At 40.3% G+C, this 15,995-nt stretch overlaps 1 protein-coding gene across 8 annotated transcripts in view; it reads right to left on the bottom strand.

Annotated features, from left to right (window-relative positions):
* Positions 1–515: 515 nt before the first annotated feature.
* LOC126279103 (dachshund homolog 1-like) overlaps positions 516–15,995 on the bottom strand; it is an 854,344-nt gene continuing 838,864 nt past the window's right edge. For 6 of the 8 annotated variants that reach the window (XM_049979575.1, XM_049979577.1, XM_049979578.1 and 3 more), the window contains 2 exons: positions 10,333–10,446; positions 516–3,246 (listed from right to left, as the gene is read on the bottom strand). In XM_049979575.1, coding sequence (XP_049835532.1) covers positions 3,194–3,246; positions 10,333–10,446 — 167 coding nt within the window. In that variant the 3' untranslated portion in view covers positions 516–3,193. The remainder of the gene's footprint in view (positions 3,247–10,332; positions 10,447–15,995) is intronic. The other 2 variants (XM_049979579.1, XM_049979583.1) reach the window with 1 other exon arrangement.

The following is a 15,995-nucleotide window of genomic DNA, read 5'->3' as shown; positions in this document are numbered from 1 at the left end:
AAAGTGCGTCCCAGAGTTCTGGTCTGGCAGTGTGTATTATTTATCTAAAGTATATAATTGTAATTGAAGCAAGTAAGCCATCAATATTACTAGTTGACTGACTAAAATCTTTTAAATTTATTATGATTCAGAAGTCATCAGTGGGGAAGAGTGCCCTTTTTAATGCTTTACTGTTTATTAATCACAGTGCTGAGATGTTTGTCATCTCTTCATAACCACCATTGGAAACATCGAAAAAGACCTTACCTACAAGCTAACCCTAGTCTCACGATGGTTTCAGCATTTAGATTATTTACAGTTTTTTTCAATTACACTGCTATCAGAGATCATTTGGTACCAAAATTCTGTTTTATGAAGAATTTACTTGACATTTTCAAATAACCTAAAATATATCAGTTCTGCAACCTTTCTCTTCAAATAAATTCCCAATTACCATTTGTTTCTCACACAGTTATTATTTTTCAAGGGAATAAGATATGGATTGAATACATGCATATATGGCAATCAATCTCATTTCAGTAATAAAGTGTTTATTATTTCAGAACACAAATTATTTTGAAACCGAATATAGTTAAATCACTTAAGTACAGTAGCAGTTTGTTATTTTTTTCTGACACTTAACATACGCTTACACAAAGTTTAACTGAAACACTTCGGTACAAAACAACACAAACATGTCAATTTGAGACACTTTAAATATTACATTTATGAAACTAAAAATGATGTATTTGAAAGGAATAGGCTATGTAAAACTTTTCCTGCAGTTTCTCCTTCAAGATTTCAGTGGAGCAATCAGATATGAATGTGATTGTCTACAGAACCGTATACTGGTGTTGAAAATTATAGTTGTTGCAGAGTCATTTTATTTTGTGAAAGAAGTTGCTAGTGGGTTGTACTGATATACAACAAAAAGTTACAATTTAACACATAACAAATTCTTTTATTTGCAAATAGGGAACAAGAAGCAACTGTAATCTAGAGATGCCACATGCAGACACCAATACATTGCAGGGGTTTATTAGTTATCACCATCATTTTACAATATCATTAAATTTAAGGTTTGATATAAAACAATGACTTTATTTCGGTGCATATGCATGCAAAATCGCTCTGTTATATAGGACGACACCTCCACAATCGAAAGCATATGAAATGTAATGTTCATACATATAAATATATTTGTATTATATACTTATATGGTTTTAGAATCAGAACTAAATTTGCCTAATTTGAAAGAAATTATAAAAATCATAAAGAATAAACTTTAAAGTACCAGTACTCAGCATAATGAGCTAAATAAAGGAAGTTCTAAAATTATTTTCAAAAGCTTGTAGAAAAATCTATGTGTAAACAGACATTACAAATGGTACAACAATACACAGTCCTTACTAGAAAGTTATTACTTTCGCACTTTCGGATTATTATTTGTTTTGACTGATAGTTATCTTATATTGTGTACCATAAGTTAATGTTAGGTGTTAAACCTTAGACATGCAGTAGATGAAACTATGGAAAATTATAACAGCATGCTCAAAATCCCATACAATTAATTACAGTTCCTCTATTTAATACTAGACTGTTATTGTGCAACACTGACAATATACAGAGGATAATGTTTTACATTACTACGGCAGATATCTGAAGAATGGGTTTTAGAAATAAGAAGCCAGTTTTGTTTTATGAAATACTACCATGTACAAAGAGAATTTGTTCCTTTTACTCATTTAAATGCATGTAATAACAACCATTTACAAGGAATTACGAAGCCTATTACTTTGTTTATATATATTTGTAATATAGATAATATAGTAATTATTTACTACAAGATGATTCGTGTGTATTACATTAAAATCAAGTTCACAATCATTTCAATATGCCTCTTTTCACTCAATCATAAATAGCTACATAAAATCTTTTCTGAACGAAATTTATCATCCCATTCACACATTTTAATTTTTTTTGTACACATCAAGTATGCAGTTGAAGGATGTCAGATATCCCTCTTATTAACTGCAGAATTCTTTCATTTGCAGTTTATTTTGCTCTTGCATTTGAACAGTAACTACTTCAACTTTCACAATCCAGGTAAGCTATCTAATTTAATTTGCACTGTCATACAGAAAGTCACCTTCACAAGTCGTCTTTCCACTCACACAGTGTTTAAAAGATGTATAATAAGTTATAATTAATAAGTATGTTATTATATTCATACAGTCAGTTGTATTAGTTCTGTCTCGTAGATATATTCATTACACATCACCTTCCCGAAAATCTAGAACCAGTTTCAAGAGCTTCTACGATATGTGGTCTCCATCTGCTACTAGTTCTTAGAAATCGGACGCAATAGTTCATCTCCAAAACTCAAGCACAATCAAGTAACGCCCGTTAAGTAGGAAAAGCTTGAAAACATGTTAAACATTTCAATGCATTTAATTACTTCTAACCAGCCTTTGCTGTGTAGGTAAAACGAGAGTTTTACCGACAATGCATGTAACAGCCTTCTTTATAACTTAAGTATTTGATAATAATAACAGTCACGTAAAAACTTTTTCTGTTTACAAACACTCGGCAACGCTATTTCTTAAGTCTGCATGCCTTTCCCGACCCCAGTACAAGTGTTACAAATAGCAGCAAGCAATTGCAAACTTCACAGGGGCCATGTAATGTACGTATCAAGACATCTCGTCGTATCCGTCGGTGGAAAACACATCGTGAAATAAATAAATAAATGTTAATCTGATAAGTACATTTTTCACTGTTTGGTTGTCTCTGCGTTTCATCGAAATGAATAGCAAGTCGCCTGTGGATCCAAATCATATCACCTGGAAACGCTTTCAGCTAACCCACAGTCAATATAACACCATACGCTAAGCCACTGTGTGTCCAATTTGTTGCTCGGCACTTGAGGTGGCGTACGATTTCACACTGTAGTTACAGAGTTCTATATTTCCGTTTCTTCTCAGACTTAAAAACAAGATGTCTTTCTTCCCGTACTGAGGCAGTGCTTACCACTAAACTCGTACCTACGTTAAAACTGTGAGATCTACTAACTTTCCTCTTCTGTTTTCGCAAAATCACTATGTAGCGTTAAGTTGCATTAACACTGTCGCAAAAATCAAAGGCAACCCAATCATCGTAAGACGTAACCGGCATCCAGTTGGTGGATGGTACGTTACTGCCCCCACTGGCCGAACTAGGTTGCGCTCGTGAACAGAACTGAATTCTTGTAGTATCCAGCACGTGATTCTGAAACAGAAGAGAAAACTTCCATCACTCTAAATGTCATTGAATTAGTTTTTCTATTTCGCTAAAACACGGTTTTTAACGTAGTATAATAAACTACAAGCTCACTATTGAATGGGAAGTAAATAAATTAAAATGCATTGCTAATTAAGTCTTTCTTAATTATGAATCATTGCTGATAAGCACATGTTTGCCAAATAATGTGCACAGCTGTCGAAAGCAAGTGTTTGTACAAAAACTGTAAATTTAAAACAGTAGCCACTCATAACTTTTCAGAATTTTTTGTGCACACCAACAGGACGCGATTTGTTTCAGACCTGAAAACTTCTTTTTCAGGCGACTATTAAAGAATAATTCATGCTCGTTCCGTTAAGGGGTTCAAAAGACAATACGCTCTACTCATCACGAATTTCTTTCAGGTCTGAAACAAGTAATGGTGTATCTTTACATAGAGATTGCAGATAATCTGCGGTTGTTTGCAGGTTCTAAGTATATTTTTTACAAGCAAATTTTTTGTTGCAATAATATTAAAAAGAATTTTGAGCGATTTTACCTAGTAGTTTGTATACCGTGAAATTAACATGAAAATAAAATTCACTCATTTTGCACTAAAGATGCATTTGATTATTTTTTTTTTTTGTATGATACGAAATTCTGATATATAAGTTACTAGACAATGCCGACAAATCAACTAGTAATAAAAAACATAAAACTAGGCGAACGTAACAGATGAGTTATACAGATACACTGTTCAACTAACGGATAAGACAAGGAGCGTTTTACGGAACTTTTCAATGAAGTATTCTACTACGCTAACAAAAATTCCTGTCATTCCAAAAATTAAGATGACGAAAATGGCTGAAGATATAATCGAATTGGGCATTACAGCATATGGATACAATGACAAAATATCGTTCAGCAATTCTCTGAAGAAGAGATGTTGGAGGTTAATTCTCTCCCTAAGATGACATGCATCCTCACAATGTTGGAGAAAGGGAAATACATTGCCATAAAATTTGTGGCTCCTGACTAAAACTCAAGTTTCAGTCGAAGCAAAGACGGTATATTTTTAATATATTTTCCGCCGCCTTAGTAATATATACTAGGCCGAAATTTAGATTCGATGTTATATATACATTTGCATGTAAAGCATTTAAATGTATTATAAAATAATGTATCAAAGTTAGGCGCTCGCAAACACATATGTAGCACAATCTATAGTCTTCTTGAAGGAAGACAGTACTGTTAGTACAGGTTTCGATAAGTTCCGACGAATCTTAAGCACAAGGAAGTCAGTATAGTACATAAGAATTGCTTATGCTTAGAACCATGAAGATAAACGAAGCAAAGACTTTGATCAAAGTTGTCTCACAGTGAGCTATTCTATATTTTATATATGTATACAGAGCGAAGAAAAATTTGAGTAATCGTACTCCACTGTTTGATTCCCTATATACCAACATAAAACTGAGTTTTTGAAAGTGGCTTGTTATTCGGCACTATCGCATATAATATCAACAAAAAAATTCCGATTTCTGCATTCATCCTTTGAACGTAAGAACTGAGCAGTAGTTCACTCCCTAGCACTCTGATAAATCTAACAATGGACATGAGTCCCTCATACCAATAATACCAAAATACTCAGAAAAAGAGGCGTAAGCATTAAGAGTGTAAGAGTAATTCCATTGTTACATGAAGAGGATGGAATGGATAAGCGGAAATAATACACTGGAAGTCTCTAAGAGGAGGAACTGTCCGTTGATGTCATAGAGGATTTGGAAGATTTGGAAGAAACAGAGGATATAATGAAACACCTACAGCAGTTGTTTGGAAGTTATTTTATCAAACGGCCACCTGTTTGGGTGACTGATTACACCAGGCCTTAGGCAACGCTCAGAGGTTAGCTACAGTCGTATACAAGATTCCATCAGTGGCCAACATCTATGAAGTGGCTTCCGTAGAATTCTTTACACAATACTTTACAATGTAGACAAAATATCGCTTGTATAGTTTCCTACGGAAGCCACTTCCTAGATACCGACCACTGATAGGATCACGTATACGGTTGGAGTTCAACCCCTCAGCGTCATTTAAGGCCTGACGATGACACAATGAGTCACCGAAACTGCTTACAATACAATAAAATGACATCAAAACGACGACTGCTGTTGTTCTATTTTATTAAGTTCGATGGTCGTTCAATAAGTAATGCACCACTTTTTTTAAAAAAACCATTAAAATACATAGACAAGCGTCCTTGTTGGTGCTTCACACTTGATGTTTGTTCTATACGCAGGTGAAGTTCAAATGTTTCAAATGGTTAAGACTTAACATCTTAGGTCATCAGTCCCCTAGAACTTAGAACTACTTAAACCTATCCAACCTAAGGATATCACACACATCCGTGCCCGAGGCAGGATTCGAACCTGCGATCGTAGCGGCCGCGCGGTTCCAGACTGAAGCGCCTAGAACCTCTCGGCCACAACGGCCGGCTGCCGGTGAAGATTCGAACCATTCTGGCAGATGGCAGAGCCGTAGTACAGCGTCAAAATGGCGTCTACAAACGACTCACGTTACAAGGAGCGTGCTGTTATTGAATTCTTTTGCGCAGAAAAAGATACCATGGTGAAAATCCACAAACGTTTGTGTGCAAAGGATAGCGATGCTGCAGTTGACAGGAGTACAGTTGGGCGATGGGTAAAGAAAGTTACAGACACAGGAAACGCGCGACTGCTACGGTCGCAGGTTCGAATCCTGCCTCGGGCATGGATGTGTGTGATGTCCTTAGGTTAGTTAGGTTTAAGTAGTTCTAAGTTCTAGGGGACTTATGAAAACAGGTTTTGAGTCCCATAGTGCTCAGAGCCATTTGAACAATTTGAACCATCAGGAAATGCAGAGCTCCATGATCAGACACGCTCGGGACGTCCTGTCGCAGCTACTGCCCCAGACATGGTGAATAGTGCTGATGATATTATTCTTGCTGACCAGCGCATCAAAACTCGACAATTGGCTCCACAGTTGTCGTTCAGCATTGGAAGCGCGTCTGCAATGATCGAGACTCTCGGACATTTAAAGACGTGCTCACGATGGGTGACACAAATGCTCACAGCGGACCACAAAATTCAAATAAAGTTCATTTAATCCGAATTTTTGGAGGGATTTGAGACTGGTGCAGAGATTCTGTACGGGGAACACACTTTAAATATGACGAAAGTGTCAATAATGCAGTGAAAACACGGCTACGCCTACAAGGCAAGAACTTTTACCAGCAGGGAATACATGCTCTTCTACAACGTTGGCATATGGCCATAGAACGTGATGGTAACTACGTAGAAAAATAGGACATGGACAAGACATGTTTGTGTATAAAATTACCAAACAAGCAGCAACCAGTAGCTACAAAATAGCAGGTCAGCAACTGGAAGCAGTTAATTCCATAAATTATCTGGGAGTACACATTAGCAGTGATTTAAAATGGAATGATCATATAAAGTTGATCGTCGGTAAAGCAGATGCCAGACTGAGATTCATTGGAAGAATCCTAAGGAAATGCAATCCGAAAACAAATGAAGTAATTTACTGTACGCTTGTTCGCCCACTGCTTGAATACTGTTCAGCAGTGTGGGATCCGTACCAGATATGGTTGATAGAAGAGATAGATAAGATCCAACGGAGAGCAGCGCGCTTCGTTACAGGATCATTTAGCAATCGCGAAAGCGTTACGGAGATGATAGATAAACTCCAGTGGAAGACTCTGCAGGAGAGACGCTCAGTAGCTCGGTACAGTTTTTTTTTTTTTAAGTTTCGAGGACATGCCTTCACCGAAGATTCAAGCAGTATATTGCTCCCTCCTACGTATATCTCGCGAAGAGACCATGAGAATAAAATGAGGGAGATTAGAGCCCACACAGAAGCATACCGACAATCCTTCTTTCCACGAACAATACAAGACTGGAATAAAAGGGAGAACCGATAGAGATACTCAAGGTACCCTCCGCCACACACCGTCAGTTGGCTTGCGTAGTATGGATGTAGATGTAGAAGATAATGTTTTCCTTTATTTACATTTGCAAATCGATTTCAACTGATTAATAGACGTCTGTTTAAGACAGTGTTATAACTCAGGGAACAAACACGTTGAAAGCACCTGTTAATCAGTTGAAATCGATTTGCAAAAGTAAATAAAGGAAAACATGATCTTGCGACTGGATGCTGCTTATTTGGTAATTTTATGGTTTGCGGTCGCTGCACAACTTGGGAACCATATGGAACCCACCATTCAGATGTTGATGTATATTGTCACCAAATTCTGACTCCTAACAATAAACATGTTCTGAGAAAAAAATGTGGGGCATTACTTATTGAATGACCCTCGTAATAACTGAGCAGGCTGGGTGTAGGTGCTTCTCTGAGATTAAAAGGTTGGCATGGGAGAGGGTGATAAACCCAAGAAGGACCAAAAAAACGCAAAATAACTTCCATTTATGTATGCTACGGGATGCTGTAACTCTGCATCCACTGTGGTCCGATAGGCTGAACAGCTGAGGGCATCCTCCGGCATGGTACAGCTCTGCGCCCACTGTCTTCCAGACTGGCTGCACAGTTTGAGGGCAAAAGAAACACGACTGTACAAGGACGTCGCGGGGACGACGTCACGTCTGCACCGTGACTCCTCTAGTCCCGTCTCGTCTACGCCGAGTCGGCGTGGCGCCGTGATTGATAGTAAGGTAGCAAGGGGTGGGCGGGGGTGGGAGGTTCAGAGCGAGAGGCGGCGGCGAATATCGCGCCGAGCCGGCCGGCCAAGGAACAATGATTGATGAAAGATCATCCTTCGCTCGCAACAAAGCGCCACCAGTGGCGGCGCGCCGGGAAAAAATAGCGACAAGCAGGGGACGGGGGACGGCGGAGCGCGCGCTGTTGCTAAGGCGGCGGCCGCTTCTTCTGGCGCGCCGTAATTAAACTAAAGCACCAAGTCATTATGTCGGGGACCGCGCTTCTTGTAAGACGCCGGCTGCCTTCCCTCCACACACACACACACACACACACACACACACACCTACAAAACTGTTTCTCTTTTTTCTTTCCCCTCTTGTTCCCTGCCGAAAGTTGAGGTCGCATCCTTGGACAAGACGGGTAAGCCACCGTGACATCCGAGCGGAGATTAGCCGCATCGAGCACCAACAGTGAGAACGATTTTTCGGTACCCACCGCAGGTAAACAAAAACACACGGTATTCGGCTTCTTTTACTATGTTGGTAGCGATACGTACACCGCATCAAATTACAGAAGAAGCTCTCTAGAGAAATTGACATTATTCTGAGCGTCAGGACAGAGACTTTCCTTGTTGCAATGTCGGACATACAAGTCTCCTCTACTTAGAACTGTGGCCAAGTCAGCGATGGCCAGTAGACTCTCGAACCCTCATCGTAATTGAAGATACGATCACAGCCAACGACCTATCGATGCCACTCAAAGAGATACTGCCATCTCTGCGAAAATTTCAGAGACACCTATATCCGCCGGTAATACGGAAGGCGAGCCTCAGGCACAGCAAATGATAATCGTCTATTTACGGAAACATTTACGTTTGGCTGCTGGAGACCTGGCTGTCATAGTATTTAATGATCATGACAGTCTACAATTTATATTTGCTTTTAAGACAGAAGTACAATATCTACACTTATTTACTACATTTATTTATATTTTATATTTTATATTTTCGTGATTAGTTTTTTCGGATCCCAACCCCATTCCCGAATGCTCATTCACGTGAAAGAGGCAAACAAATTTCAGTACCCAGTGACAAAATAAAATTGGCCGGGAGATACTGAATGCACCTTACGATAGGCAACCCAAATTACATCACCCACATCAGGTAAGGATGATGTAAGTTGGGTTGGCTATCTTATGGTGCATCAAACATTTTCTGGGCTAGTTTAATTTTGCCCACTCTGTGTAAATAAATAAAATAGAAACAGCGTGTAAATGTGAAACTTCTATTTCCAAGACCAATATTGTTTCGAGTACTGGTGTAAAAATAAAATTCTTGTAAAATTAAGGACACGATCTTGAAATATATAGTCCATAAATATGTTATATATACAAGTTTCATCTACTAATGTCAGTCTGGACTATTTACAGGCACTAAATAAAAGTTTCTTTAATATTATCCTCGTGAATGCCTCTATAATATACTGAAAACTTCCAGAATCGATCTTTAACTCTACAACGGAGTATTTAATGATATGAAACTTCCGAGAAGATTAAAACTGAGTTCCGGACTCGGTCTTTAAGTCGGAATCTTCGTTTCTCGCGAACAGTGTTCTCACTGACTGAACTATCTAAGCACATCTACCAACTGCACCTCACAGCTTTGCTTTTGCCAGCACCAGGCAAGGTTCCGAGTTCAAACACCGGTCTGTCACACAGCTTCAATCTGCAAGGAAGCTTCATTCTGAAAATTACGTTACAGGATTAACGGACAAACGGCGGTGTGTGTGAGATTGTTAGTACAGAAATAGAGGGTATATTAGAGCTACATCCACTGGAGTGTGTTTGGAATGTGGCTCTTTATGCCCTATCGTCGCATCCCAATACATGTTTCGTTCTCTAATCCAAGTAGGTGCCAGGCTACAAGCGACAGAGCAAAAGAAGAGTATAATAGCGTCTAAACTAACTTGAATCAGTTAAGCATTATCACAGACAACTGGGGAACATGCTCCCTTGATAGGCCGACCTGAAGAGAAACCATTTATCGAGAAAGAGCACTCGTGATAGAACTGACACGCATTACCACATGGAGAAAGAGAGCAAGAAGAAAGCTCAGAAGAGCTTTGAGGGGAAACAGCAGGTCATGAGCTTTTTCTCTCATTGTATCATCGCGACCACTGTGGTGCAGTTAGCTCATGTTGTGGGTTGATCGAATGCCTAACAATTCATTCAAAAGAAGACACGTATTCGCCTGTGATCAAGTAATAACAGCGACGTATGCTCATTTCAACGAGTGTAGTCGCCAACAGTCAGCAAACAACGGACTCTCGCGGTAGGGGATGAAGCCTAGCCGTGTATCAAAGTTGGGCAGCGGCCTACCTTGCAGGGGCGACTTGACGTCCCTCTCGGCGTGTTGCTGCTGCTGTTGCTGTTGCTGCTGTTGTTGCTGCTGGCGCGATTTTCTCTCTAACTCGAGCTCCTGTGCCAGAGACTCTGAAACAAGAGCAAAGGCCCAGATTAAAATCTTCATCTCGTCTTAAACGTGCAACAACTTCGGCACAACGGCCGTCAGCAGGAAAGCAGCGTTACATTTTGTACAAAAGAATGTAGAAAGTACCATTCATTGACTTTTATATTCTTATCATTATCACTTCAAGATCATCAAGTCTTATCATGTCCAGAGATTAAATGTTATTAAGACATGAAACCTGATTATTAAGGTCAGCTAGTGATATCGCCTGCATTAAGTTTTTACCTCCACGAAAATTTTGAGGTATAGGCAGTGAGATTATTTGTGTGTTAAAAAATTACGTATCAGTTTCATAAAAGTCGTCAAGCTGTTTCACAAGCCAATATTGACACATGGAAACAGAACCATTTATACTTTTGTTCTCCATGTTTAATTCGTAGGTAATACCAACAAAGGCACTTATCTTTATGTTCTGGATTTGAAAGGCCATAAGAGTGATAACAGTGGATGAAGAATGATCATTCACTATAATCATCTAGGAGTTTATTTTTAAGCAGTTAAATAATATAGGCATTCCTTAGCTCTGATAAGGAATGTCCAGTTATTACCTCCATCAGCAACAACAGCATCGTCATCAACAATTTTGGATTGGGATTTATTGCCTCCTCTAGACTTATTCATACAGGTGACGGTAGTAAACCACATTGGTATTGTAAGCAGTAACACACGCAAGATACTCAGCGTAAATACGTATAAAGGTAGAAAGAAGCACAACGAAGGAATTAGAAACACAGGTTATGAGAACGTATTTAAGATTAGGAAGGCCTACCAAGTCAAATGAAACGACACGCTGAGTGCCTGTGAAAACAGAGATTATGTGGACCCTTACAGTGGAACCATGTGTTTAACAGTAAACGAGATTGTTGGCAGAAAGAAATCAAAAGAAAAGAACGTATATAGGCAATAGTACGAAGTAGCTATTAGATAGAAGGTGAGAGTTTCAATCGAAAGATAATACAAATTTTATAAAATATTCTAAATTTTAAAATACAAATTATTTGTAAATATCTGCGATATTGTGTGAGAAGAAACGATGAAAATTTAGTGCAAAAAAAATTGAACAAAACAAAACAGTAACTTACGTTGAGCGCATACTACATTTCATCAGTTAAAATGCGAGAGGTTAGGGTAATTAGAAACAGGGAGTAAATTTGGTTCCAAGAATTCTTCTTATGGTTGTATTGCTTAAGACCTGAATCAAAGATAGGGGTAGTTATTAATCGAGGTAATGGCATTCTGTAAAATAATATACATCTACATTTATACTCCTCAAGCCACCTAACGGCGTGTGCCAATGTCATTACCTCCCTTTCCTGTTCTAGTCGCGTATGGTTCGCGGGAAGAACGACCGCCGGAAAGCCTCCTTGCGCGCTCGAATCTCTCTAATTTTACATTCGTGATCTCCTCAGGAGGTATAAGAAGGTGAAGCAATATATTCGATACATCCAGAAACGCACCCTCTCGAAACCTGGACAGCAAGCTACACCGCGATGCAGAGCGCCTCTCTTTCAGTCTGCCACTTGAGTTTGCTAAACACCTCCGTAACGCTATCACGCTTACCAAATAACCCTGGGACGAAACGCGCCGCTCTTCTTTGGATCTTATCTATCTCCAGTGTCAACCCGATCTGGTACGGGTCCCACACTGATGAGCAATACTCTAGGTCGAACAAATGTGAGATAAGGTGTCCAAAATGAAGAAATTTATGAAGAAAAGGCACTTCTAGGTCATAGTGTTTCAAAGAGAAATGATCAGAATTTGAGGTAAAGTAGCGAAGAAGAATTTGTATAATCATCTGCAGTGTGTTTGCGAAATAAGAAAATTCCTTATGGCTGGAAGAAGAAATGACTATCAGCGCCACTGTACAACATTCGTACCAAGTTCACTTTAGTCCCTTACGTTACACAGAGATCAGCTCCAGATGACAATGGTTAAGTTTTAGATTTCAAGAAGAGAAATAAATGCCTTTACGAAATTAGGGCACTTGAGTGACATATGCTGACCTAACAAACAGAAATCGAAAAAGTCGTCAGAAGATGGTGTGTACCAAACTTGTCGAAACATTGTGTCAAGACCACATCATTGCACCTACATCAACGTGATAGTCTAAAATTCACTGTTAATTTTTTTGCACAGAGTTCATAGTATCATTTTCACATTTCTCTGCCGTTCCATTGTCGAATACGACTCGGTAAGAATAAACACGAAAATATTTCAATTCTAGCTCTGATTTCTCTCACTTGACCAAGATGGTCCTTTCCCCATATGTGTTTTAGCATTCGGAGAGAAAGATGGTGGTTTTAATTTTGTGAAAAGATCTCCACGCAACAGTTAATGGTTTTAATTAATTCCACCGGAGTTCGCTTACCGAAGCCTTGACATTGTGTCCCCTAACACGCGGCTGATAAACTCAGAAGACCTGATCCGAGAAAGCTAGCGCTCTCACCGAACCGCAGAAGCTCTTGAGGAAGCGAACTGTGGTTCAGGGAACCACCACTACACTGCTGCGAGGTTCAACGTACCGTCGCCGGCGGACAGCCCCCTAGAAGGCGCCCCCTCGGACCAGCGACGCCCCAGCGGCGTGGCGACGCCTCGGCGTCGGTGCCTGGCGCAGTCGGCAGCCGCAGTCAGGAGAAGGGAGACGGTTTATATGCTAAACCGGTTGTCGCCGGCGCTGCGCGGTGCCTTTTGTTATTGTGTTACTGCGGGGCGCGATAATTGCTTTACGCAGTCGCACCTTTGTTCGCGCCCAGGCGACGCCGCTTTGCGCCGTTTAGAGGCGCGGGACGGGTCGGCGAAGCGGCCGGGATTACGTCTGCTCGGAGAGAGCGCAAAGTGGGTTTGCCGCGCGCCTAATATTCCTTCCTCGGTGACACCCGGCCCGGCCTCCGGCAGTAGACCTCCCTTCATCTCATTTCACACCGACAATAATCTGAATGTTAAAGGACTTATCCCGGGACCACCGCTAGGAAAGTGGAATTATTTTCCGCCCGCGCTTTGTGGCCCTTGTTCTTGCGCGGCCAGGGGTGTACAGAGGGGCGCTGCGACCGCAGATGCTGCCTGCGGGAGGGGGCGCCAAGAAATTGTACAACTGTTGCCCAGAGCGCTGATTGAATAGTAGGTGAATGGTAGTATTAAAATCTGTCACTGACTGAAACCCCTATAAGGTAGGCAGAATATAAGTGACGCAGAACGTATTTAATGCACCTTGAGGTAGGCAACCCATCTTACACCAAACGCACCCAGGGTAGATGTTGCCTATCTTAAGGCGTATGAAGTATTTCCCAGGTCAGTTTCATTTTGCCCACCGTCGCAAAGGAGTTTTATTATTCTTCTGCTATCCCCATCTACAAGAAAAGAATAGGGAGGAAGACACTAATCGTCTAACAACATGGATCTACGTCAACTGCAGTTTTCCGAAAACCACACTATAGTGTACGATGGTGAGTACTTAATGTACCAGTGGTTTTTTTCCGTGTCTATATACAGTCGCAAACGTAACTACTTAATTGACTTCTTTTTAAAGTTGTCTGACTGTCCACTGGTCTGATGCTCTCTTCCACACTTCCCCATCTTCAGTTAATAATGTTCGCCATTATGTATCTACTACACCAATCGCCTTCTATAAGATGTGGTGTCAGATTCTGCTACTTATCCCTAATATTGCTGCTTCTGGCTGCCGTAACATATGATCTGCTGATCTCACCGTTATTCTGGCAAGGTCTTTTGACAGACTTCTCATTCTTCTTCTTCTTCTTTTTTTTTGTTAGTATGTCTTCGTTTCATAAGTTTTGCTCGTGTGTGTGTGTGTGTGTGTGTGTGTGTGTGTGTGTGTGTGTACTACATGAACTTAAAAGGAGTTCTATAAATTGTTCTTCAGAACTGACGTGTAATTATTGTCTATTATGTAAAGTATTCATATCTGCTGTGACAGAAAGCGACAAGCAGATACGGGCGACAAGCGACTGCTTTGGATTGATTATGGCTACCTGAAAATGAGCATTTGGTCAAACAAGTAATCGCTTCATAAATTAGAGATGACTGTGACTGAGAATGAATCTTATATACAGTACAGTGACTGAGTGGAGCACTAGATGTCCCTAGGAACCAAAAATATGTTCTCTTATTAAGTACGGTCTGCTCTGAATGTATATCACAGATCCCTCTAACATAGAGATAAGGCGAACATTCTGTAAGCTTACATGTAATATACTGAAAATCGTTGACGAGCCTGTTGGCCGCCGTTTGAAAAATTGATTTTTGCAATATTCAGTGTCTTTTATGCCCAAAAATATTTTTAATATTTGTTCTATTTTGTATACATCAACGGGAAAGTCTTTTAGTGTCGTGTGGTCAACTATGTACACATCATCACGTTAGGTAAGCTGCACAATTACTGGACCTTAAATGGCAAGATCGAAATCACACAGTGTGTGCATCCTACAGCTCTCTCGTGACATTGCTGCCAGGAGATCTTTATGTAAGAAAACATCAATAACCAGTGGTCAGGTCTGCAGTGGTAAACTCTGGTACAAACTACTTAAGAACAACAATAATCACGTATAGAGTAGTGACTTCTGTCGTTTTCCTAGCATGATGTATGAAATCTCTACACTCCAGTTCTCTATCCCAGCTTGCGATTCTGTCATTGAAGATAATATTTCTTCTGGAAGCGCATCACGGACTTGAAAAATTTTAAGATAAACTTCGATCCACTAGGCTGTATTTCAGAACTGTTCTTGATTAAGCACTACTAGTTTCGAGCGTGGCACGTTTTCAAGTGCACCTACAGGAAAAAGATAAACGGTGATAAATGAGACACTGTAGCGTGGGAATGGTGGCCCGCGTGAGTCTCGAGGGCTTAACAATTTATAGATCGTAAATTCGTTGGGTACATGGAACGGACTACAAGAGCAGATATGATGGAGCAGTGGAACCCATCGAATTACGGGAATAAAGACGATTGGAAAAGCGCTCAGAGATCGAACTAGCAGAGTAAAGTGGCGACTTTGGATTACACAGAACGGGCTGTGGAGGCCAGAGATCAAACTAACAGAGCGAGATGTCCACGGGTTCGAGCGTATTCCAGTGGAGACTTCCACATTTAGCAGTGACGATCCTGAATCCGTGTAGATCTCCTTTCCTCTCGGGCGCTATTCACATGGGATTTGGGTGTCTACTGCATTCCCACTAAGGACATATTCCTAACTCGATCAGTACATCCGAACCTCAAAGTTACCAAAAACATTTCAGTCTTGCACAGGGTCTACGTTTCTAGCGAACGTTTGCCTGGTCTCAAGATTTATATTTTTGGTCATTAGTACCTTTTTCTTTTTATATGAAGCAGGTGTAAGAGCAGAAGCATATAGCTTCAGTTGTAGAGAAATTCCGCCTTGTGCCAGACACCATTGCACTTTTACTTCCACCCAGACCTGCAACACTCGTAAGCTCATTATGGAGCTTCAGACTAAAGAAGTAAGTAGCTGAGGCCGCGGACTTCTGCCAGCGCCGG

This window comes from Schistocerca gregaria, chromosome 6, assembly GCF_023897955.1.
Source record: "Schistocerca gregaria isolate iqSchGreg1 chromosome 6, iqSchGreg1.2, whole genome shotgun sequence".
NCBI lineage: Eukaryota > Metazoa > Arthropoda > Insecta > Orthoptera > Acrididae > Schistocerca > Schistocerca gregaria.
The sequence above is the reverse complement of the archived record's forward strand: the minus strand, read 5'-3'. Positions and strand labels throughout refer to the sequence as shown.